At 49.2% G+C, this 23,748-nt stretch overlaps 1 protein-coding gene across 1 annotated transcript in view; it reads left to right on the top strand.

The window, feature by feature from the left end:
- Nucleotides 1–23,748, top strand: part of ino80 (INO80 complex ATPase subunit) — a 99,835-nt gene that overhangs the window by 59,222 nt on the left and 16,865 nt on the right. The window contains exons 27-32 of the mRNA XM_029700776.1: nt 8,194–8,321; nt 18,255–18,349; nt 20,123–20,195; nt 21,056–21,214; nt 22,326–22,428; nt 22,536–22,624. Of these exons, the coding sequence (XP_029556636.1) occupies nt 8,194–8,321; nt 18,255–18,349; nt 20,123–20,195; nt 21,056–21,214; nt 22,326–22,428; nt 22,536–22,624 (647 nt within the window). The remainder of the gene's footprint in view (nt 1–8,193; nt 8,322–18,254; nt 18,350–20,122; nt 20,196–21,055; nt 21,215–22,325; nt 22,429–22,535; nt 22,625–23,748) is intronic.

Here is a 23,748-nt window from a genome sequence, read left to right as displayed (position 1 = left end):
AGACCAGACCACTGTGGTGAGACCAGACCACTGTGGTGAGACCAGACCACTGTGGTGTATTGCCCACTAAACACAGAGTAGAACAGAAAACTGTCTTCTTTAGAGAGCCAGGGTCATAATTAGACTGTCTCCTCTCTCCCTCTCTCCCTCTCCTGTCTGGTTTCTGGAGAAGTGGGTATACTCCAGTTTGTCCCAAACGTCCTGCACGGCAACGGAAAGGTGACACACTCTGAAGGACCTAAAATGATCAATCCCATATTGGTCTTTAACAGTCAGGCCAACCCAAGCTGTACTGTGCAAGTCGGCTATAAGAAGGCCTACTATTGAAACAGATAAATTAGTCTGTCAACTGAGGCAGAAATGCACAGGTTTCAGTTTTTCAATCTGTCACACTTTAGAAAAACAACAAAATTGGATTTTCCAAGTCCACAACAATGCTTAAACCACATCAGGAAACCACTTTTGAGGTCTGGGAAAAATCTAAGAAATGTAGCTTTTTTTAGTGTCGTTACCATTTAATTCAAGTGAGCAGAAACAGGCACCTAGCACTGTTGTTGGGTTAGCAGTGTTTCTGTAGTACAGGCACCTAGCACTGTTGTTGGGTTAGCTGTGTTTCTGTAGTACAGGCACCTAGCACTGTTGTTGGGTTAGCAGTGTTTCTGTAGTACAGGCACCTAGCACTGTTGTTGGGTTAGCAGTGTTTCTGTAGTACAGGTACCTAGCACTGTTGTTGGGTTAGCTGTGTTTCTGTAGTACAGGCACCTAGCACTGTTGTTGGGTTAGCAGTGTTTCTGTAGTACAGGCAGCTAGCACTGTTGTTGGGTTAGCTGTGTTTCTGTAGTACAGGCAGCTAGCACTGTTGTTGGGTTAGCTGTGTTTCTGTAGTACAGGCAGCTAGCACTGTTGTTGGGTTAGCAGTGTTTCTGTAGTACAGGCAGCTAGCACTGTTGTTGGGTTAGCTGTGTTTCTGTAGTACAGGCACCTAGCACTGTTGTTGGGTAGCTGTTGTTTCTGTAGTACAGGCACCTAGCACTGTTGTTGGGTTAGCAGTGTTTCTGTAGTACAGGTACCTAGCACTGTTGTTGGGTTAGCAGTGTTTCTGTAGTACAGGCACCTAGCACTGTTGTTGGGTTAGCTGTGTTTCTGTAGTACAGGCACCTAGCACTGTTGGGTTAGCAGTGTTTCTGTAGTACAGGCACCTAGCATGTTGTTGGGTTAGCAGTGTTTCTGTAGTACAGGTACTAGCACTGTTGTTGGGTTAGCTGTGTTTCTGTAGTACAGGCACCTAGCACTGTTGTTGGGTTAGCTGTGTTTCTGTAGTACAGGCACCTAGCACTGTTGTTGGGTTAGCTGTGTTTCTGTAGTACAGGCACCTAGCACTGTTGTTGGGTTAGCAGTGTTTCTGTAGTACAGGCACTAGCACTGTGTTGGGTTAGCTGTGATTCTGTAGTACAGGCACCTAGCACTGTTGTTGGGTTAGCAGTGTTTCTGTAGTACAGGCACCTAGCACTGTTGTTGGGTTAGCTGTGTTTCTGTAGTACAGGCACCTAGCACTGTTGTTGGGTTAGCTGTGTTTCTGTAGTACAGGCACCTAGCACTGTTGTTGGGTTAGCAGTGTTTCTGTAGTACAGGCAGCTAGCGCTGTTGTTGGGTTAGCTGTGTTTCTGTAGTACAGGCAGCTAGCACTGTTGTTGGGTTAGCAGTGTTTCTGTAGTACAGGCAGCTAGCGCTGTTGTTGGGTTAGCTGTGTTTCTGTAGTACAGGCACCGAGCACTGTTGTTGGGTTAGCTGTGTTTCTGTAGTACAGGCACCTAGCACTGTGGATGGGTTAGCAGTGTTTCTGTAGTACAGGCACGTAGCACTGTTGTTGGGTTAGCTGTGTTTCTGTAGTACAGGCACCTAGCACTGTTTTGGGGTTAGCTGTGTTTCTGTAGTACAGGCACCTAGCACTGTTGTTGGGTTAGCTGTGTTTCTGTAGTACAGGTACCTAGCACTGTTGTTGGGTTAGCAGTGTTTCTGTAGTACAGGCACCTAGCACTGTTGTTGGGTTAGCAGTGTTTCTGTAGTACAGGCACCTAGCACTGTTGTTGGGTTAGCAGTGTTTCTGTAGTACAGGCACCTAGCACTGTTGTTGGGTTAGCAGTGTTTCTGTAGTACAGGCACCTAGCACTGTTGTTGGGTTAGCTGTGTTTCTGTAGTACAGGCACCTAGCACTGTTGTTGGGTTAGCAGTGTTTCTGTAGTACAGGCACCTAGCACTGTTGTTGGGTTAGCAGTGTTTCTGTAGTACAGGCACCTAGCACTGTTGTTGGGTTAGCTGTGTTTCTGTAGTACAGGCACCTAGCACTGTTGTTGGGTTAGCTGTGTTTCTGTAGTACAGGCAGCTAGCACTGTTGTTGGGTTAGCTGTGTTTCTGTAGTACAGGCACGTAGCACTGTTGTTGGGTTAGCTGTGTTTCTGTAGTACAGGCACCTAGCACTGCTGTTGGGTTAGCTGTGTTTCTGTAGTACAGGCACCTAGCACTGTTGTTGGGTTAGCAGTGTTTCTGTAGTACAGGCAGCTAGCACTGTTGTTGGGTTAGCAGTGTTTCTGTAGTACAGGCACCTAGCACTGTTTTGGGGTTAGCTGTGTTTCTGTAGTACAGGCACCTAGCACTGTTGTTGGGTTAGCTGTGTTTCTGTAGTACAGGCAGCTAGCACTGTTGTTGGGTTAGCTGTGTTTCTGTAGTACAGGCAGCTAGCACTGTTGTTGGGTTAGCTGTGTTTCTGTAGTACAGGCACCGAGCACTGTTGTTGGGTTAGCTGTGTTTCTGTAGTACAGGCACCTAGCACTGTGGATGGGTTAGCAGTGTTTCTGTAGTACAGGCACGTAGCACTGTTGTTGGGTTAGCTGTGTTTCTGTAGTACAGGCACCTAGCACTGTTTTGGGGTTAGCTGTGTTTCTGTAGTACAGGCACCTAGCACTGTTGTTGGGTTAGCTGTGTTTCTGTAGTACAGGTACCTAGCACTGTTGTTGGGTTAGCAGTGTTTCTGTAGTACAGGCACCTAGCACTGTTGTTGGGTTAGCAGTGTTTCTGTAGTACAGGCACCTAGCACTGTTGTTGGGTTAGCAGTGTTTCTGTAGTACAGGCACCTAGCACTGTTGTTGGGTTAGCTGTGTTTCTGTAGTACAGGCACCTAGCACTGTTGTTGGGTTAGCTGTGTTTCTGTAGTACAGGTACCTAGCACTGTTGTTGGGTTAGCAGTGTTTCTGTAGTACAGGCACCTAGCACTGTTGTTGGGTTAGCAGTGTTTCTGTAGTACAGGCACCTAGCACTGTTGTTGGGTTAGCAGTGTTTCTGTAGTACAGGCACCTAGCACTGTTGTTGGGTTAGCTGTGTTTCTGTAGTACAGGCACCTAGCACTGTTGTTGGGTTAGCAGTGTTTCTGTAGTACAGGCAGCTAGCACTGTTGTTGGGTTAGCAGTGTTTCTGTAGTACAGGCACCTAGCACTGTTTTGGGGTTAGCTGTGTTTCTGTAGTACAGGCACCTAGCACTGTTGTTGGGTTAGCTGTGTTTCTGTAGTACAGGCAGCTAGCACTGTTGTTGGGTTAGCTGTGTTTCTGTAGTACAGGCAGCTAGCACTGTTGTTGGGTTAGCTGTGTTTCTGTAGTACAGGCACCGAGCACTGTTGTTGGGTTAGCTGTGTTTCTGTAGTACAGGCACCTAGCACTGTGGATGGGTTAGCAGTGTTTCTGTAGTACAGGCACGTAGCACTGTTGTTGGGTTAGCTGTGTTTCTGTAGTACAGGTACCTAGCACTGTTGTTGGGTTAGCAGTGTTTCTGTAGTACAGGCACCTAGCACTGTTGTTGTGTTAGCAGTGTTTCTGTAGAAGACATGATATGGAGTTTGCCAAACAGAAGGCCACTGGATTGATTTACGTTCTATTGTTTTCTTTCAACTTTATTTCGTTGTCTAGCAGCCAAAGGCATTACCGTAGTCATATTAGCATCCCACTCTAGTTATTTCATCTTTAGATCTCCCCCTCTTTCTACATTTCTAACACCGATCTCCGTATTTGTCCTGAAACAACTTTCCCTGCATATTTGCATTTTGGAACATTGGCGCATAGGCCTACTGCCGTGTTCACGTTGCTGCGCCTGAAATGTGAAGAAATAATAGTTTATCATATTTTGAAGCTGAATAGTCTGATCTGTTCCATCAGCCTTATGAATTGATACAGCGTATACCTCTACTACACTACTTTGATACACATCAGTGGGCATATTGGAAGGGTAGGGGTGTTGAGGGGGAAGATAACAAACTTTATTAGTCCTGTATTAGCAGACCGATATAGCCGTGTGTTACTCTTATGAAGAGGGTTGGATAGGGTAGTGAGGAGGTAATGGAGAGGGTAGCGAGGAGGTAATGGATAGGGTAGTGAGGAGGTAATGGATAGGGTAGTGAGGAGGTAATGGATAGGGTAGCGAGGAGGTAATGGATAGGGTAGCGAGGAGGTAATGGAGAGGGTAGCGAGGAGGTAATGGAGAGGGTAGCGAGGAGGTAATGGAGAGGGTAGCGAGGAGGTAATGGAGAGGGTAGCGAGGAGGTAATGGAGAGGGTAGCGAGGAGGTAATGGAGAGGGTAGCGAGGAGGTAATGGAGAGGGTAGCGAGGAGGTAATGGAGAGGGTAGCGAGGAGGTAATGGAGAGGGTAGCGAGGAGGTAATGGAGAGGGTAGCGAGGAGGTAATGGAGAGGGTAGCGAGGAGGTAATGGAGAGGGCAGATCACAATGCTTGTTGTTATGTTTGGTATCCATAGTAACGTGACATCAGTGTGTGTACAGACTAGTGTGTTTTCTCTGATAGAAGTCATACCAGAACATAACCTGAACTAACCCTTTAAATCCTCGTCCAAGTTATTATTTCGTGGCCTCACTTTCTTTCTTTGTTCCAATTTGCTCATTTTTAAGACTAACCAGCCATTTTAGTATTATGCTGAAAAAACATGTATTTATAATGTCAAGCTATTCGTGTTGTTTTGGAAGGAGGTAGACAACCAAAGTCCTCTGTCATTTCAACAACAACAAAAATCTATCCCGTTTTATTTGAATCACTCCCTCCTTTTATGAAGTGGTAGCTCTAAAATAACACTGCCATAGACGGCTCTGTGTTTGGTGAGGCTGAGAGGCTGAGAGGCTGAGAGGCTGAGAGGCGGAGGCCTCTGGGGTTTAGGGAAAGTGGCTGTTAGGAATGCTTCTGTGGTGAGTGAAACATTGAAGTGTTGCTCTGTTGTTTGGATGCAATGTAAAGGTCAAACACGGCAGACAAAAAAAAACAACTCCCTCTTTTGGCAGAAAATTGTTTCACTCTTCTTCCTTTTAACGAAGTAGCAAAAAGCTCTCGACTGTGTTTTAGTGAAGGTAATGGAAATGTTTGTTTGCCAAAGCAGAGGGTTATAAACGGCCTGTGGTGATGTTACATTGGAATGGGTCTGGGGAGTACCCTGGTCTGGGTGGTTCTGTACCCTGGTCTGGTGGGTCTGTATCCTGGTCTGGGTGGTTCTGTACCCTAGTCTGTTGGGTCTGGGGAGTACCCTGGTCTGGGTGGTTCTGTACCCTGGTCTGGTGGGTCTGTACCCTGCTCTGGGTGGTTCTGTACCCTAGTCTGGGTGGTTCTGTACCCTAGTCTGTTGGGTCTGGGGAGTACCCTGGTCTGGGTGGTTCTGTACCCTGGTCTGTTGGGTCTGGGTGGTTCTGTACCCTGGTCTGGGTGGTTCTGTACCCTGGTCTGGGTGGTTCTGTACCCTGGTCTGGGTGGTTCTGTACCCTGGTCTGTTGGGTCTGGGAGTACCCTGGTCTGGGTGGTTCTGTACCCTGGTCTGGGTGGTTCTGTACCCTAGTCTGTTGGGTCTGGGGAGTACCCTGGTCTGGGTGGTTCTGTACCCTGGTCTGGGTGGTTCTGTACCCTGGTCTGTTGGGCCTGGGGAGTACCCTGGTCTGGGTGGTTCTGTACCCTGGTCTGGGTGGTTCTGTACCCTGGTCTGGGTGGTTCTGTACCCTAGTCTGGGTGGTTCTGTACCCTAGTCTGTTGGGTCTGGGGAGTACCCTGGTCTGGGTGGTTCTGTACCCTGGTCTGGGTGGTTCTGTACCCTGGTCTGGGTGGTTCTGTACCCTGGTCTGTTGGGCCTGGGTGGTTCTGTACCCTGGTCTGTTGGGTCTGGGGAGTACCCTGGTCTGTTGGGTCTGGGGAGTACCCTGGTCTGGGTGGTTCTGTACCCTGGTCTGGGTGGTTCTGTACCCTGGTCTGTTGGGTCTGTGGAGTACCTTGCTCTTCGTGGTTCTGTACCCTGGTCTGGGTGGTTCTGTACCCTAGTCTGTTGGGTCTGGGGAGTACCCTGGTCTGGGTGGTTCTGTACCCTGGTCTGTTGGGCCTGGGTGGTTCTGTACCCTGGTCTGGTGGGTCTGGGCAGTACCCTGGTCTGTGGAGTAACCTGGTCTGTTGGGCCTGGGTGGTTCTGTACCCTGGTCTGGTGGGTCTGGGTGGTTCTGTACCCTGGTCTGGTGGGTCTGGGTGGTTCTGTACCCTGGTCTGGGTGGTTCTGTACCCTGGTCTGGTGGGTCTGGGTGGTTCTGTACCCTGGTCGGGTGGTTCTGTACCCTGGTCTGGGTGGTTCTGTACCCTGGTCTGGTGGGTCTGGGTGGTTCTGTACCCTGGTCTGTTTGGTCTGGGTGGTCTCTTTCATCTCACTCCTTCCATCCTGTCTCTCTCCGCCTGTCTCCCCCCCTCTCTTTCTCCCCCTGTGTCTCCCCCTGTGTCTCCCTCTCTTCCTATGACGCCAAAGCCTATTCCAGGTCTTTGATGGTGAGGCATGGTGTTTGTTTTGGAGGCCTGGGGAAGAGGCTTGTCTGGTACAGACTGCCATGTCACGACTGTTACCAGCCCTACTGAGCCAGACTGTATCTACTATCTGTCTCAGCCACAGCTCCCTCTGTCTGTCTGCCTCCCTGTGTCTGTCTGCCTGCCTCACTGTGTCTGTCTGCCTGCCTCCCTGTGTCTGTCTGCCTGCCTCCCTGTGTCTGTCTGCCTGCCTCCCTGTGTCTGTCTGCCTGCCTCCCTGTGTCTGTCTGCCTGCCTCCCTGTGTCTGTCTGCCTGCCTCCCTGTGTCTGTCTGCCTGCCTCCCTGTGTCTGTCTGCCTGCCTCCCTGTGTCTGTCTGCCTGCCCTCCCTGTGTCTGTCTGCCTGCCTCCCTGTGTCTGTCTGCCTGCCTCCCTGTGTCTGTCTGCCTGCCTCCCTGTGTCTGTCTGCCTGCCTCCCTGTGTCTGTCTGCCTGCCTCCCTGTGTCTGTCTGCCTGCCTGCCTGCCTCCCTGTGTCTGCCTGCCTGCCTGCCTCCCTGTGTCTGTCTGCCTGCCTGCCTCCCTGTGTCTGTCTGCCTGCCTGCCTCCCTGTGTCTGTCTGCCTGCCTGCCTCCCTGTGTCTGCCTGCCTGCCTCCCTGTCTGTCTGCCTGCCTGCCTCCCTGTGTCTGTCTTTCTGTCTGCCTCCCTGTGTCTGTCTGTCTGCCTGCCTCCGTGTCTGCCTGCCATAGCACTGTGTCCTCTGATACCATAGCACTGTGTCCTCTGATACCATAGCACTGTGTCCTCTGATACCATAGCACTGTGTCCTCTGATACCATAGCACTGTGTCCTCTGATACCATAGCACTGTGTCCTCTGATACCATAGCACTGTGTCCTCTGATACCATAGCACTGTGTCCTCTGATACCATAGCACTGTGTCCTCTGATACCATAGCACTGTGTCCTCTGATACATAGCACTGTGTTGATACCATAGCACTGTGTTGATATACCATAGCACTGTGTTGATATACCATAGCACTGTGTTGATATACCATAGCACTGTGTTGATACCATAGCACTGTGTTGATACCATAGCACTGTGTTGATACCATAGCACTGTGTTGATACCATAGCACTGTGTTGATACCATAGCACTGGTTGCTTTTTCAGATGTAAGATCATCAATAGCTTTCAAGTTATGATGTTGATGTCCTGGAACATGTGGCCAAACATCCTCCAAAACAATCACTCTTACTGGTTCAACAAGACCTCAGAACAATAGCAAATGTGTTATTTTTGATCATAAGTGGATTTAAGATGCTCGACATGTACCGACCTGTTCTTGTTTCTCGCCCGTCTGCCCTCTGTGTTTCAGACAAGGAGACCCTGATCACTGACAGTGGGAAGCTGCACACTCTGGATCTGCTGCTGTGTCGTCTCAAGACTCAGGGACACCGCGTCCTCATCTACTCCCAGATGACTCGCATGATAGACCTGCTGGAGGTGAGTGCAGTGGGGTGCAGTAGGGTGCAGTGGGGTGCATAGTAGGATGGACTCAAGGGTCACTCATCTACTGTTAGGCGACATCATGGTCATCAGCGTGAGAGACGTCCACAGAAACAGTGCGGCTGGTCTGTGGTTATAATGCATCTGAGTAGGACTGCTGGATCAGCCCCCCCCCCCAAACTGATCCTATATCAGCAGTCCTAGGACTGGGACGCTTTATGAATATTGGCCTTGACGTTTGGAAAAGCTAAGCTACACTAAATATACAAAAAGTATGTGGACACCCCTTCATATTAGTGGATTCAGCCACACCCATTGGTAACAGGTGTATAAAATCGAGCACACAGCCATTCAATCTCCATAGACAAACATTGGCAGTAGAATGGCCTTACTGAAGACCTCAGTGACTTTCAACGTGGCACCGTCATAGGATGCCATCTTTCCAACAAGTCAGTTCGTCAAATTTCTGCCCTGCTAGAGCTGCCCCCAGTCAACTGTAAGTGCTGTTATTGTGAAGTGGAAATGTCTAGAAGCATCAGCCGCGAAGTGATAGGTCACACAAGCTCACAGAACGGGACCGCCGAGTGCTGAAGCACGTACAAATCGTCTGTCCTCTGTTGCACACTCATTAAGTTCCAAACTGCCTCTGGAAGCAACATCAGCACAAGAACTATTCGTCTGGAGCTTCATGAAATGGGTTTCCATGGCAGCAGCCGCACACAAGCCCAAGATCACCATGTGCAATGCCAAACGTCGGCTGGAGTGGTGTAAAGCTCACCGCCATTGGACTCTGGAGCAGTGGAAACACATTCTCTGGAGTGATGAATCATGCTTCACCATCTGGCAGTCCGACGGACAAATCTGGGTTTGTCGGATGCCAGGAGAACGCTACCTACCCAAATGCATAGTGTCAACTGTAAAGTTTGGTGGAGGAGGAATAATGGTCTGGGGCTGTTTTTCATGGTTCGGGCCCCTTAGTTCCAGTGATGGGAAATCTTAACACTACAGCCTACAATGACATTCTAGATGATTCTGTGCTTCCAGCTTTGTGGCAACAATTTGGGAAAGGCCCTTTCCTGTTTCAACATGACAATGCCCCCTTGCACAAAGCGAAGTCCATACAGAAATGGTTTGTTCAGATCGGTGTGGAAGAACTCGACAAGCCTGCACAGAACCCTGACCTCAACCCCATCGAACACCTTTGGGATGAATTGGATCACCGACTGAGAGCCCAACCTCACTAATACTCTTGTGGCTGAATGGAAGCAATTCCCAGCAGCAATGTTCCAACATCTAGTGGAAAGCCTTCCCAGAAGAGTGGAGGCTGTTATAGCAGCAAAGGGGGGGACCAACTCCATATTAATGCCCATGATTTTGCAATGAGATGTTAGACGAGCAGGTGTCCACATACTATTGGTCATGTAGTGTAGATCTCTCTCCACTAGGGGGACACAGGTACAGCTGGTTGCTCTGATCATCCTGTACCTCGTTATAGAGAGACTACCTCTTGGAGGGGGAGGGGATGAGTGGGCAATGGGCTTGAGTGGGGGAAAATAGATGCATGGAGAAAACCAAAAGCACTTGTTAGTGGGCGTGTGGAAAGGTCTCTTGCTGAGCTGAAAGCATGGGAACAGCAAGGGTGCTTCCAGTGTTACAGCATTCTGCCCCCTGTACAACAATAGCAGTCAGTCACTTCTGGTCCTAGCGCTGTATAGCTCTATCGCTATTGTTGCCCTATAGACACAAACACCAGGCACCTCCGAGGCGTGAAGTCCTCGTAACAGGAATTCCTCCTCCATTCTCTCGTGGTTGGTCTTGTTCCGTAGTGAGGTAGTGTTCCGTAGTGAGGTAGTGTTCCGTAGTGTGTTCCGTAGTGAGGTAGTGTGTTCCGTAGTGTGTTCCGTAGTGAGGTAGTGTGTTCCGTAGTGTGGTAGTGTGTTCCGTAGTGAGGTAGTGTGTTCCGTAGTGAGGTAATGTGTTCCGTAGTGAGGTAGTGTGTTCCGTAGTGAGGTAGTGTGTTCCGTAGTGAGGTAGTGTGTTCCGTAGTGAGGTAGTGTGTGTGGTAGTGTGTTCCGTAGTGAGGTAGTGTGTTCCGTAGTGAGGTAGTGTGTTCCGTGTTCCGTAGTGAGGTAGTGTGTTCCGTGTTCCGTAGTGAGGTAGTGTGTTCCGTAGTGAGGTAGTGTGTTCCGTAGTGAGGTAGTGTGTTCCGTAGTGAGGTAGTGTGTTCCGTGTTCCGTAGTGTGTTCCGTGTTCCGTAGTGAGGTAGTGTGTTCCGTAGTGAGGTAGTGTGTTCCGTAGTGAGGTAGTGTGTTCCGTAGTGAGGTAGTGTGTGTGGTAGTGTGTTCCGTAGTGAGGTAGTGTGTGTGGTAGTGTGTGCCGTAGTGAGGTAGTGTGTGAGGTAGCGAGTTCCGTAGTGAGGTAGCGAGTTCCGTAGTGAGGTAGCGAGTTCCGTAGTGAGGTAGCGTGTTCCGTAGTGTGTTCCGTAGTGAGGTAGCGTGTTCCGTAGTGAGGTAGCGAGTTCCGTAGTGAGGTAGCGAGTTCCGTAGTGAGGTAGTGAGTTCCGTAGTGAGGTAGCGTGTTCCGTAGTGTGTTCCGTAGTGAGGTAGCGTGTTCCGTAGTGAGGTAGCGTGTTCCGTAGTGAGGTAGCGAGTTCCGTAGTGAGGTAGCAAGTTCCGTAGTGAGGTAGCGAGTTCCGTAGTGAGGTAGCGAGTTCCGTAGTGAGGTAGCGAGTTCCGTAGTGAGTAGTGAGGTAGCGAGTTCCGTAGTGAGGTAGCGAGTTCCGTAGTGTGTTCCGTAGTGAGGTAGTGTGTGCCGTAGTGAGGTAGTGTGTGCCGTAGTGAGGTAGCGAGTTCCGTAGCGAGTTCCGTAGTGAGGTAGCGAGTTCCGTAGTGTGCGCGGGGTAGGGCCCTCCGTAGTGTGAGCGGGGTAGGGTCTTCCGTAGTGTGCGCGGGGTAGGGCCTTCCGTAGTGTGCGCGAGGGGTAGGGCCTTCCGTAGTGAGGTAGAGCGTTCCATGGTTCTTTTCATGGTGAGGTAGTGTGTCCGTGGTGAGGTAGTGTTTGATGGCTAAACTGGACTGTTTTCATAACTAGGTCTTTGATGGCTGGTGACTGGCTACGTGTTCCTCCTGTCTGTCGGGTAACTTGACTGGCAGACATCTTATTGGCTGGGCAAGGGCAAATGCCAGTGGTGGGAAAATAGCCCAAATAATGTTGTCAATACTTGGTCTTCAACAGAGATGATTGGTGGGTGCTAACACACTAGACATCGTCTTTAGTCGTTGGACAGGGAGGGATAAATGCAAAACGCTAATGACACAAAAACAAGGCAGCAAGGTGATCTGTGATCAATGACTCCTTCTCACCAATATACACAGATTTTTATTTTCTGAAGTCGAATTGAGACATTCATAGATGAAGTCGTATTCCCCTCGTCTTCCTCCCCTTTCACTCTCCAGTATGATCTCTCTCCAGCTGGAGTTGATTTTCCATCCCCTCTGTCATTTCTTTTTTTGGGGGGGGAGAACAAAACCAAAACCCCAGAGATTGTAATCTGTGTCATTAGCGTGATTGTTTGTCTCCAGTCGGCGTGGCGATCTACGGCGCCGTGTAACATCACCGATCTTCTCTAGCTCCGAGGCCAGCGGGCCAGATGGATGACGACGATGTCGTCAGCTGTTCTGTCAGGGTCGGAGCGTTGCCAAGTCTCTCTGCTTCTAGTTTTCAGGGGTTAACCACCCTCTGTCACCACACACACACACACACACACACACACACACACACACACACACACACACACACACACACACGCACAGTTCCAGAAATGTTATGATGGGGTCTTTGCTGCTGTACACCGTTCAATCAGAATTGTCTGCAGTGTTATTTATTGCTCCTCTACACCAAGGCTCTTGGATCAGGAAAACCAGCGCATTGCATCTGCTGCATATATTACAAGAACAGCAGGCATATGCCAAGACCACTCACTGAAAAATGCAAGAGCCATTCTGACGGGGCTGTGCTGCTCTAAACCATCCAATTTGGATTTTGTAGCGACTAGCCTTTTATTCATTGAGCTATTGTTTTACTCATTATTCATTCATTCATTCATTCTCCAGATGGTTCATGTGGTCCAGGTCTGTCTCAGTCACGACCAGGATGCTGGAGACTGAAGTCAAGAGGACTAGCTACATGAGTTAGAATAAAGAGAGTTGATGTCAGCATGTCGCCGCTCTGCTGGCCAGGAGGGACACTGCCAAGTCCTAGGTGCCTGGCTAGGATTCACTCACGGGGCAGAACGAAAAGTGGGAGAGACAGGGTTGTGTAAGGTGGAGATGAGGGACTTTTTAGGGAGGTGGAGGAGATTAGAGGTTACAGTTCTAATGGATTGGTGTTAATGGATTGGTACAGAGGTGTCTGGTATGTTATTGGTAGGGAGAGAGGTGTCTGCTATGTTATTGGTAGGGAGAGAGGTGTCTGCTATGTTATTGGTAGGGAGAGGTGTCTGCTATGTTATTGGTAGGGAGAGAGGTGTCTGCTATGTTATTGGTAGGGAGAGAGGTGTCTGGTATGTTATTGGTAGGGAGAGAGGTGTCTGCTATGTTATTGGTAGGGGGAGAGGTGTCTGGTATATTATTGGTAGGGAGAGGTGTCTGGTATGTTATTGGTAGGGAGAGGTGTCTGGTATGTTATTGGTAGGGAGAGGTGTCTGGTATGTTATTGGTAGGGAGAGAGGTGTCTGGTATGTTATTGGTAGGGAGAGAGGTGTCTGCTATGTTATTGGTAGGGGGAGAGGTGTCTGGTATATTATTGGTAGGGAGAGGTGTCTGGTATGTTATTGGTAGGGAGAGGTGTCTGCTATGTTATTGGTAGGGAGAGAGGTGTCTGCTATGTTATTGGTAGGGAGAGAGGTGTCTGGTATGTTATTGGTAGGGAGAGAGGTGTCTGCTATGTTATTGGTAGGGGGAGAGGTGTCTGGTATATTATTGGTAGGGAGAGGTGTCTGGTATGTTATTGGTAGGGAGAGGTGTCTGGTATGTTATTGGTAGGGAGAGAGGTGTCTGGTATGTTATTGGTAGGGAGAGAGGTGTCTGCTATGTTATTGGTAGGGGGAGAGGTGTCTGGTATATTATTGGTAGGGAGAGGTGTCTGGTATGTTATTGGTAGGGAGAGGTGTCTGGTATGTTATTGGTAGGGAGAGGTGTCTGGTATGTTATTGGTAGGGAGAGGTGTCTGGTATGTTATTGGTAGGGAGAGGTGTCTGGTATGTTATTGGTAGGGAGAGGTGTCTGGTATGTTATTGGTAGGGAGAGGTGTGTGTGTGTTGCAAGTGGCTCAGGGGGGATAGTGGGCTCGGAAAGGGATATAAGAGGCAGGAAGGGGATTTATAGCGTGTGAGTTGGTAAATGGTCTTGGAGAGAGTTTGAGGTATGGAATTGGAAGCAGGTGACAGTTGGTCATGAGGGGGACTGTGGATTGTAGTCTTATGGCAGGGGGGCTAATGTTGAACAGGCCAGGTGTTGGACTGAGAGGTGGTAGTAGTGATGTAGTCTTATGGCAGGGGGGCTAATGTTGAACAGGCCAGGTGTTGGACTGAGAGGTGGTAGTAGTGATGTAGTCTTCTTTGCCAGAGAAGAAGGCTGAAGTTCTATGTGTCCCCAACCGATTGTGTTTTTTTGTTTGATTATTTGTAACTTTTTTAAAATGTTGTACTTATTTTGTACATAATGTTGCCGCTACCATCTCTTATGACCGAAAATAACTTCTGGACATCAGGACTGTGATTACTCACCACGGACTGCAGAATCCTTTTTTCCCGTTTAACGAGTCTGACAAGCCCGACGCAAATGATAGACTGCTTTCTCGGGAACAGGCCCAGATCCCCGTGATTTGCGAGAGGTGGAGAAAAGGGGGCCAGAGGGCGGGCTGCCTTCTGAGAATTCGTAGGCGATTAAATAAACCCCCACTTCCTTCCATTCTGCTAGCAAACGGGCAATCTTTGGAGAATAAAATCGACGCTACGCTCAAGATTAATTTACCAACGGGACATTCAAAACTGTAACATCTTATGCTTCACAGAGTCGTGGATGAACGACGACACTATCAACATACAGCTGGCTGGTTATACGCTGTGCCGGCAGGATAGAACAGCGGCGTCTGGTAAAATAAGAGGCGGCGGACTATGTATTTTTGTAAATAATAGCTGGTGCACGATATCTAAGGAAGTGTCAAGCTATTGCTTGACTGAGGTAGAGTATCTCATGATAAGCTGTAGACCACACTATCTACCTAGAGAGTTTTCCTCTGTATTTTTCGAAGCTGTTTAAATACAACCACAGACTGAGGCTGGCACTAAGCCAGCATTGAGTGAGCTGTGTTCTGCCATAAGCAAACAAGAAAACGCCCACCCAGAGGCAGCACTCCTAGTAGCCGGGGACTTTAATGCAGGGAAACTTAAATCAGTTTTACCAAGTTTCTATCAGCGTGTTAAATATGCAACCAGAGGGGAAAAAATTCTGGACCACCTGTTCTGGAAGACTGTGTGATCACGCTCTCCGCAGCCGATGTAAGACCTTTAAACAGGTCAACATTTACAAGGCCGCGGGGCCAGACGGATTACCAGGACGTGTACTGCGAGCATGCACTGACCAACTGGCAAGTGTCTTCACTGACATTTTCAACCTCTCCCTGCCCGAGTCTGTAATACCAACATGTTTTAAGCAGACCACCATTGTGTCTGTGCCCAAGAACACTAAGGTAACCTACCTAAATGACTACCGACCTGTAGCACTCACGTCTGTAGCCATGAAGTGCTTTGAAAGGCTGGTCATGGCTCACAACAACACCATTATCCCAGAAATCCTAGACCTACTACAATTTGCATACCGCTCCAACAGATCCACACTGCCCTTTCCCACCTGGACAAAAGGAACACCTATGTGAGAATGCTATTCATTGACTACAGCTAGGTGTTCAAAGCTCATCAATTAGCAAAGGAACCTGGGACAAAACACCTCCCTCTGCAACTGGATCCTGGACTTCCTGACGGGCCGCCCCCAGGTGGTGAGGGTAGGTAGTAACACATCCGCCACGTTGATCCTCAACACAGGGGTACCTCAGGGGTGCGTGCTCAGTCCCCTCCTGTAATCCCTGTTCACTCATGACTGCATAGCCAGGCACGACTCCAACACCATCATTAAGTTTGCCGATGACACAACAGTGGTAGGTCTAATCACCGACAACAACTAGACCGTCTATAGGGAGGAGGTCAGAGACCTGGCCGTGTGGTGCCAGGACAACAACCTCTCCCTCAACGTGATCAAGACTAAGGAGATGATTGTGGACTACAGGAAAAAGAAGACTGAGCACACCCCCATTCTCATTGACGGGGCTGCAGTGGAGCAGGTTGAGAGCTTCAAGTTCCTTGGTGTCCACATCACCAACAAACTAACATGGTCCAAGCACACCAAGACAGTCGTGAAGAGGGCACAACAAAACCTTTTTCACCTCAGGAAACTGAAAAGATTTGTCATGGGTCCTCAGATCCTCAAAAGGTTCTACAGCTGCACCATCGAGAGCATCCTGACTGGTTGCATCACTGCCTGGTATGGCAACTGCTCGGCCTCCGACCGTAAGGCACTACAGAGGGTGGTGTGTTTGGCCCAGTACATCACTGGGGCCAAGCTTCCTACCATCCAGGACCTCTATACCAGGCGGTGTCAGAGGAAGGCCATAAAAATGGTCAAAGACTCCAGCCACCCTAGTTATAGACTGTTCTCTCTGCTACCGCACGGAAAGCGGTACCGGAGCACCAAGTCTAGGTCCAAGAGGCTTTCAAACAGCTTCTACCCCCAAGCCATAAGACTCCTGAACATCTAATCAAATGGCTACCCAGATTATTTGCATTGTCCTCTCCCCCTCTTTTACACTGCTGCTACTCTCTGTTATCATCAATGCATAGTCACTTTAATGACTACCTAATATGTACATATTACCTCAACTAACCGGTGCCCCCGCACATTGACTCTGTACTGGTACACTCGCTATTGTTATTTTACTGCTGCTATTTAATTAGTCGTTACTTTTATTTCATAATCTTATCCGTATTTTTTAAGCTGCATATTTGGTTAGGGGCTCGTAAGCAAGCATTTCACTGTAAGGTCTACACCTGTTGTATTTGGCGCATGTGACTAATTAAATTGTATTTTATTTATGTCAGGGGGCTAATGTTGAACAGGCCAGGTGTTTGAGTGAGAGGTGGTAGTGCTGAGTGATTGGTGCTTTTTGAGGTCAGTTTGGTTTTGGTTCGATACAAATTTTGGGACTGTTGGAAACGACAACTCCCTACTACATTGCGCAGTTCAGGCTGGATCTGATTCATCTCTCTCGAGAAACTACAACTCCCTACTACATCGCGCAGTTCAGGCTGGATCTGATTCATCTCTCGAGAAACTACAACTCCCTACTACATCGCGCAGTTCAGGCTGGATCAGATTTATCTCGAGAGAAACTGCGCAATATGCGCCATTTTTAGCTTACAGAAAAAAAAATGAATTGAAATAATTGAACCATGTCAGAATTTTTTTAATTTATTTTTTAATAACAAAAATGTCAGTTAATCACTCAGCACTAGGAGATGGGGATCAACACCTTTCCACCAGACTATTTATAAACTATTCTTCATAAGCTAAAGAGTGAAGAGCAATACCCTAAGACAGATCCCTGGGGGACCCCCATTGTACTCACACTGGCCCCTGAGCGAAATGGGACCAAAGAGGTAAGTAAATACATTCTGTTGAGGTTTTTCCCCACCACTTATAGTAAAACTAGCATTGACATGTGACTAAATCAGTTTCACCTCATTACACCGTCTGACCCCTGTTCTAACACAGCAGTAAAACAAAGCCTAGCAGTTGACATTACACTAAATCAGTGTCCACTCATGAACTGTCACTGTCCCAAGGGCCAGAGGTTGAGAAATAATGGAATTGAGCTATGTTTCTCAACAAATGTTAGCTCCAGGGATAGGCTTGCTATGTTGTGGTTATGCCCAGAGACTGAGGACCATTTCAAATGAAAGCTACCACTTGGAAACGGGTTATTTTGGTGTCAGCTCACAAACTGAGGGAGCGTTCAGCAACAACATAAATAAATAACTGAACGACCAATGGACTGCAGGTTGAAAAACAGATTCATATCCTGCGGCGTGGACGAGTGAACTCCAAACCTGTAATCTGTGTTTTGGTGTTCTGTGTTGTGATACCTACTTCAAGCTGTCTGAGCTATCTTGTGTCTCGAGGGAGTGGAGAAAATCTCTGGTCAGGAACAGGCAATCTTGGAGCCAAAAGGACTTAAAGGCTCTCCACAGTGATTTCACGTTTTATCCAAACCGAGCTACGGAACTCTGTTTACGTCGAGTTCCAACAATGTATGTAGAACTACGTAGTGAGACAACAAACCCTTTTAGCTGTTAGTTGACCCTGCAGCCCCCCCCCCCTCCTTAGAGGACCGTTCTTGGAAACCAAGTCATTTGGTGTCAGCTCTCTGACTGACGGACAGATCAGCAACATCCCATGGAGCGGAGGAGGTTGAAGAAGAAAACATGGGTTTAGATTCATTCCCTGGGAGTTTGACGAGTGTGTACTTCAAACCCTGTTGTCCCTTAGTGTTGCACTGTGAACCACACACAGCTCTCTGAGTTCTCTCATGACCCAGTGAGTGAAAGAGAAACCAAGACATGTCTTGTCAGGTCCCAGACTCAAGCTGCGACTCAAAAGGACTGAACTGTCCGATCATGGTCTCTCTCTCTCTCGCCATTCCAGTTGATCTGTGTTGTGGCCCACTTCAAGCCAACGGAGTTCTCCTGTGACTCAACAAGAGCCAGGAATAAGCTGGTATCTTAAAACACTTTATCTCCCCCCCCCCCCCCCCTTCCAGGAGTACATGGTGTATCGTAAACACACCTACATGCGTCTGGACGGCTCCTCCAAGATCTCAGAACGCAGAGACATGGTGGCTGACTTCCAGAGCCGGTGAGTAGTCTGTGTCTAAGTTCAACTGTTTTCATCCTCAGTGGTTCTGGTTCGTCTCTGTGTCTCCTGGTTTGTCTCTGTGTCTCCTGGTTTGTCTCTGTGTCTCCTGGTTTGTCTCTGTGTCTCCTGGTTTGTCTCTGTGTCTCCTGGTTTGTCTCTGTGTCTCCTGGTTTGTCTCTGTGTCTCCTGGTTTGTCTCTGTGTCTCCTGGTTTGTCTCTGTGTCTCCTGGTTTGTCTCTGTGTCTCCTGGTTTGTCTCTGTGTCTCCTGGTTTGTCTCTGTGTCTCCTGGTTTGTCTCTGTGTCTCCTGGTTTGTCTCTGTGTCTCCTGGTTTGTCTCTGTGTCTCCTGGTTTGTCTCTGTGTCTCCTGGTTTGTCTCTGTGTCTCCTGGTTTGTCTCTGTGTCTCCTGGTTTGTCTCTGTGTCTCCTGGTTTGTCTCTGTGTCTCCTGGTTCGTCTCTGTGTCTCCTGGTTCGTCTCTGTGTCTCCTGGTTCGTCTCTGTGTCTCCTGGTTCGTCTCTGTGTCTCCTGGTTCGTCTCTGTGTCTCCTGGTTTGTCTCTGTGTCTCCTGGTTTGTCTCTGTGTCTCCTGGTTTGTCTCTGTGTATCGTGGGTTTGTCTCTGTGTATCGTGGGTTTGTCTCTGTGTATCGTGGGTTTGTCTCTGTGTCTCCGGGTTTGTCTCTGTGTCTCCTGGTTTGTCTCTGTGTCTCCTGGTTTGTCTCTGTGTCTCCTGGTTTGTCTCTGTGTCTCCTGGTTTGTCTCTGTGTCTCCTGGTTTGTCTCTGTGTCTCCTGGTTTGTCTCTGTGTCTCCTGGTTCGTCTCTGTGTCTCCTGGTTCGTCTCTGTGTCTCCTGGTTCGTCTCTGTGTCTCCTGGTTTCGTCTCTGTGTCTCCTGGTTTCGTCTCTGTGTCTCCTGGTTCGTCTCTGTGTCTCCTGGTTCGTCTCTGTGTCTCCTGGTTCGTCTCTGTGTATCGTGGGTTTGTCTCTGTGTATCGTGGGTTTGTCTCTGTGTATCGTGGGTTTGTCTCTGTGTATCGTGGGTTTGTCTCTGTGTCTCCTGGTTTGTCTCTGTGTCTCCTGGTTTGTCTCTGTGTCTCCTGGTTTGTCTCTGTGTCTCCTGGTTTGTCTCTGTGTCTCCTGGTTTGTCTCTGTGTCTCCTGGTTTCGTCTCTGTGTATCCTGGTTCGTCTCTGTGTCTCCTGGTTTGTCTCTGTGTATTCTGCATTAGTTCTGCTCTCTGTGGGCCTTGGGCGCTCTGCTTCTAGTTGTGGTGAACGTGTGATACATTGTAAACCATCTCTCTGGCTATAAAATCTGCTGACGAGCATCCCACCCTGCATCCTACTGCTGGCCAGATGCTGCAGGAAGTGGTGTTTGACGCCCATAAGGAAGCACTCTTTCATCTGGTGAAATAAATATCCCAAAGCCCCAGGGGAGTGATTGGGGACATTGCCCTGTGTAGGGTGTGGTGTTTCTGATGGGAACGTTAAACGGGTGTCCTGACTCTGGTCACTAAAGATCCAATGGCACTTATCGTAAGAGTAGTGGTGTTAACCCCGGTGTCCTGGATAAATTCCCAAGTTGTCCCTCATACCATCATGGCCACCTAATCATCCCTAGCTTCCGATTTGGCTTATTCATCCCCCTCCTCTCCCCTGTAACTATTCCCCAGGGTGCTGCTGTAGATGAGAATGTGTTCTCAGTCATCTTACCTGGTAAAATAAGGGTCATTAACAATAAATAATGTTCTTTCTCTTTCCTCCCTTCGTCTCTCAGGACTGACATCTTTGTGTTCCTCCTGAGTACGAGGGCTGGAGGTCTGGGTATCAACCTGACTGCTGCTGACACTGTGAGGAACTCTCTCTCTCTCTCATCCCCCTTTGTCTCTCTCTCTCTGTCTCTCTCTCATCCCCCTCTGTCTCTCTCTCTCTGTCTCTCTCTCATCCCCCTCTGTCTCTCTCTCTCTCATCCCCCTCTGTCTCTCTCGCTCTCATCCCCCTCTGTCTCTCTCCGTCTCGCTCTCTCTCTCCGTCTCGCTCTCTCTCTCCGTCTCGCTCTCTCTCTCATCCCCCCTCTCTCATCCCCCCTCTCTCATCCCCCCTCTCTCATCCCGCCTCTCTCTCTCACCCCCCCGCTCTCTCTCTCTCACCCCCCCTCTCTCTCTCACCCCCCCCTCTTTCGCTCTCCTCGCTCTCTCTCTCTCACCCCCCTCTCTCTCTCACCCCCCCTCTCTCTCACCCCCCCTCTCTCTCACCCCCCCTCTCTCTCACCCCCCCTCTCTCTCACCCCCCCTCTCTCTCACCCCCCCTCTCTCTCACCCCCCCTCTCTCTCACCCCCCCTCTCTCTCACCCCCCCTCTCTCTCACCCCCCCTCTCTCTCACCCCCCCTCTCTCTCACCCCCCCTCTCTCTCACCCCCCTCTCTCTCTCACCCCCTCTCTCTCTCACCCCCTCTCTCTCATCCCCTTCTTTCTCTCTCTCTCTCCCTTAAAGTGGAGCCATTTAGATATGTATATATGTATAACTAGTGTGGCTTGTATAACTAACTGTTTTCACCAGCTGATCTTCTCGGGGGCTGTCAGTAATTTGCCCCTCTCTCCCTCTCTCTCTCACGCTCTCCCTCTCTCGTGCTCACGCTCTCTCACGCTCTCCCTCTCTCTCTCTCGTGCTCCCTCTCCCTCCCTCTCTCACCCTCTCCCTCTCTCGCTAGGTGATCTTCTATGACAGTGACTGGAACCCTACAGTGGACCAGCAGGCTATGGACAGAGCTCACCGCCTGGGTCAGACCAAGCAGGTCACTGTGTACCGTCTGATCTGTCAGCTCACTATAGAGGAGAGGATACTGCAGAGGGCCAAGGAGAAGAGTGAGGTGAGACAATCACACACACACACACACACACACACACACACACTACTTTAGGTCAAGAAGAAAATGGAGCTCACGACTGACATCCTACAGGGTTTAATACGACGCTCTGCACGGTACTGACATCCTACAGGGTTTAATACGACGCTCTGCACGGTACTGACATCCTACAGGGTTTAATACGACGCTCTGCACGGTACTGACATCCTACAGGGTTTAATACGACGCTCTGCACGGTACTGACATCCTACTGACATCCTACAGGGTTTAATACGACGCTCTGCACTGTACTGACATCCTACAGGGTTTAATATGACGCTCTGCACGGTACTGACATCCTACAGGGTTTAATACGACGCTCTGCACGGTACTGACATCCTACAGGGTTTAATACGACGCTCTGCACGGTACTGACATCCTACAGGGTTTAATACGACGCTCTGCATTGTACTGACATCCTACAGGGTTTAATACGACGCTCTGCACGGTACTGACATCCTACAGGGTTTAATACGACGCTCTGCACGGTACTGACATCCTACAGGGTTTAATACGACGCTCTGCACTGTACTGACATCCTACAGGGTTTAATATGACGCTCTGCACTGTACTGACATCCTACAGGGTTTAATACGACGCTCTGCACGGTACTGACATCCTACAGGGTTTAATACGACGCTCTGCACGGTACTGACATCCTACAGGGTTTAATACGACGCTCTGCATGGTACTGACATCCTACAGGGTTTAATACGACGCTCTGCACGGTACTGACATCCTACAGGGTTTAATACGACGCTCTGCACGGTACTGACATCCTACAGGGTTTAATACGACGCTCTGCACGGTACTGACATCCTACAGGGTTTAATATGATGCTCTGCACGGTACTGACATCCTACAGGGTTTAATACGACGCTCTGCACGGTACTGACATCCTACAGGGTTTAATACGACGCTCTGCACGGTACTGACATCCTACAGGGTTTAATACGACGCTCCGAACAGTTTCTATTTTCTCACAGCTTTCTACCTTTTTTGGAGAGAGAACGAAAAGGCCTTGATCCTAATTAACCCTTTGTATCCATGTGTCCTCCTCTCTCCCCCCCATCAGATCCAGAGGATGGTGATCTCTGGGGGCAACTTTAAACCAGACACCCTGAAGCCTAAAGAGGTGGTCAGTCTGCTGCTGGATGATGAGGAGCTGGAGAAGAGACGTGAGTGGACTTTTCAGAAATGTGATTGGTTGCTGTGTTCCTGTGTTGTGTGTGTGTGTGAGAGCCTGTTTACTGATTGGCTGCTACCTCTGTATTGTGTCCTGCAGTGCGTGTTCGTCAGGAAGAGAAGAGACAACAGGAGGAGTGCAGCAAGGTGAAGGACCGCAGGAGAAAGAGAGAGAAATACGCTGACAAGGTACAACCTTATGTCACGCCTTTTTAAACAATACATTTACAGAGCCTTGGGAAAGTTTTAGACTTAGACTTTTTCCACATTTTGTTACATTACAGCCTTATTCTAAAATGGATTAAATATTTTTTTCCCCTCATCAATCTACACACAATATCCAGTAATGACAAAGCAAATTTTATGTTTGCTAATTTAAAAAAAACGATGGAAAAACATCCCCACAGCATGATGCTGCCACCACCATGCTTCACCGTAGGGATGGTACCAGGTTTCCTCCAGATGTGATGCTGCCACCACCATGCTTCACCGTAGGGATGGTACCAGGTTTCCTCCAGATGTGATGCTGCCACCACCATGCTTCACCGTAGGGATGGTACCAGGTTTCCTCCAGATGTGATGCTGCCACCACCATGCTTCACCGTAGGGATGGTACCAGGTTCCCCCCAGATGTGATGCTGCCACCACCATGCTTCACCGTAGGGATGGTACCAGGTTTCCTCCAGATGTGATGCTGCCACCACCATGCTTCACCGTAGGGATGGTACCAGGTTTCCTCCAGATGTGATGCTGCCCACCACCATGCTTCACCGTAGGGATGGTGCCAGGTTTCCTCCAGATGTGATGCTGCCACCACCATGCTTCACCGTAGGGATGGTGCCAGGTTTCCTCCAGATGTGATGCTGCCACCACCATGCTTCACCGTAGGGATGGTGCCAGGTTTCCTCCAGATGTGATGCTGCCACCACCATGCTTCACCGTAGGGATGGTGCCAGGTTTCCTCCAGATGTGATGCTGCCACCACCATGCTTCACCGTAGGGATGGTGCCAGGTTTCCTCCAGATGTGATGCTGCCACCACCATGCTTCACCGTAGGGATGGTGCCAGGTTTCCTCCAGATGTGATGCTTGGCATTCAGGCCAAAGAGTTCAATCTTGGTTTCATCAGACCAGAGAATCTTGTTTCTTATGGTCTGAGAGTCCTTCAGGTGCCTTTTGGCAAACTCCAAGCAGGCTGTCATGTGCGTTTTACTGAGGAGTGGCTTCCGTCTGGCCACTCTCCCATAAAGGCCTGATTGGTGGAGTGCTGCAGATATGGTTGTAGTTCTGGAAGGTTCTCCCATGTCCACAGAG

This window comes from Salmo trutta, chromosome 1 (assembly GCF_901001165.1).
Source record: "Salmo trutta chromosome 1, fSalTru1.1, whole genome shotgun sequence".
Lineage (NCBI taxonomy): Eukaryota > Metazoa > Chordata > Actinopteri > Salmoniformes > Salmonidae > Salmo > Salmo trutta.
The sequence above is the reverse complement of the archived record's forward strand: the minus strand, read 5'-3'. Positions and strand labels throughout refer to the sequence as shown.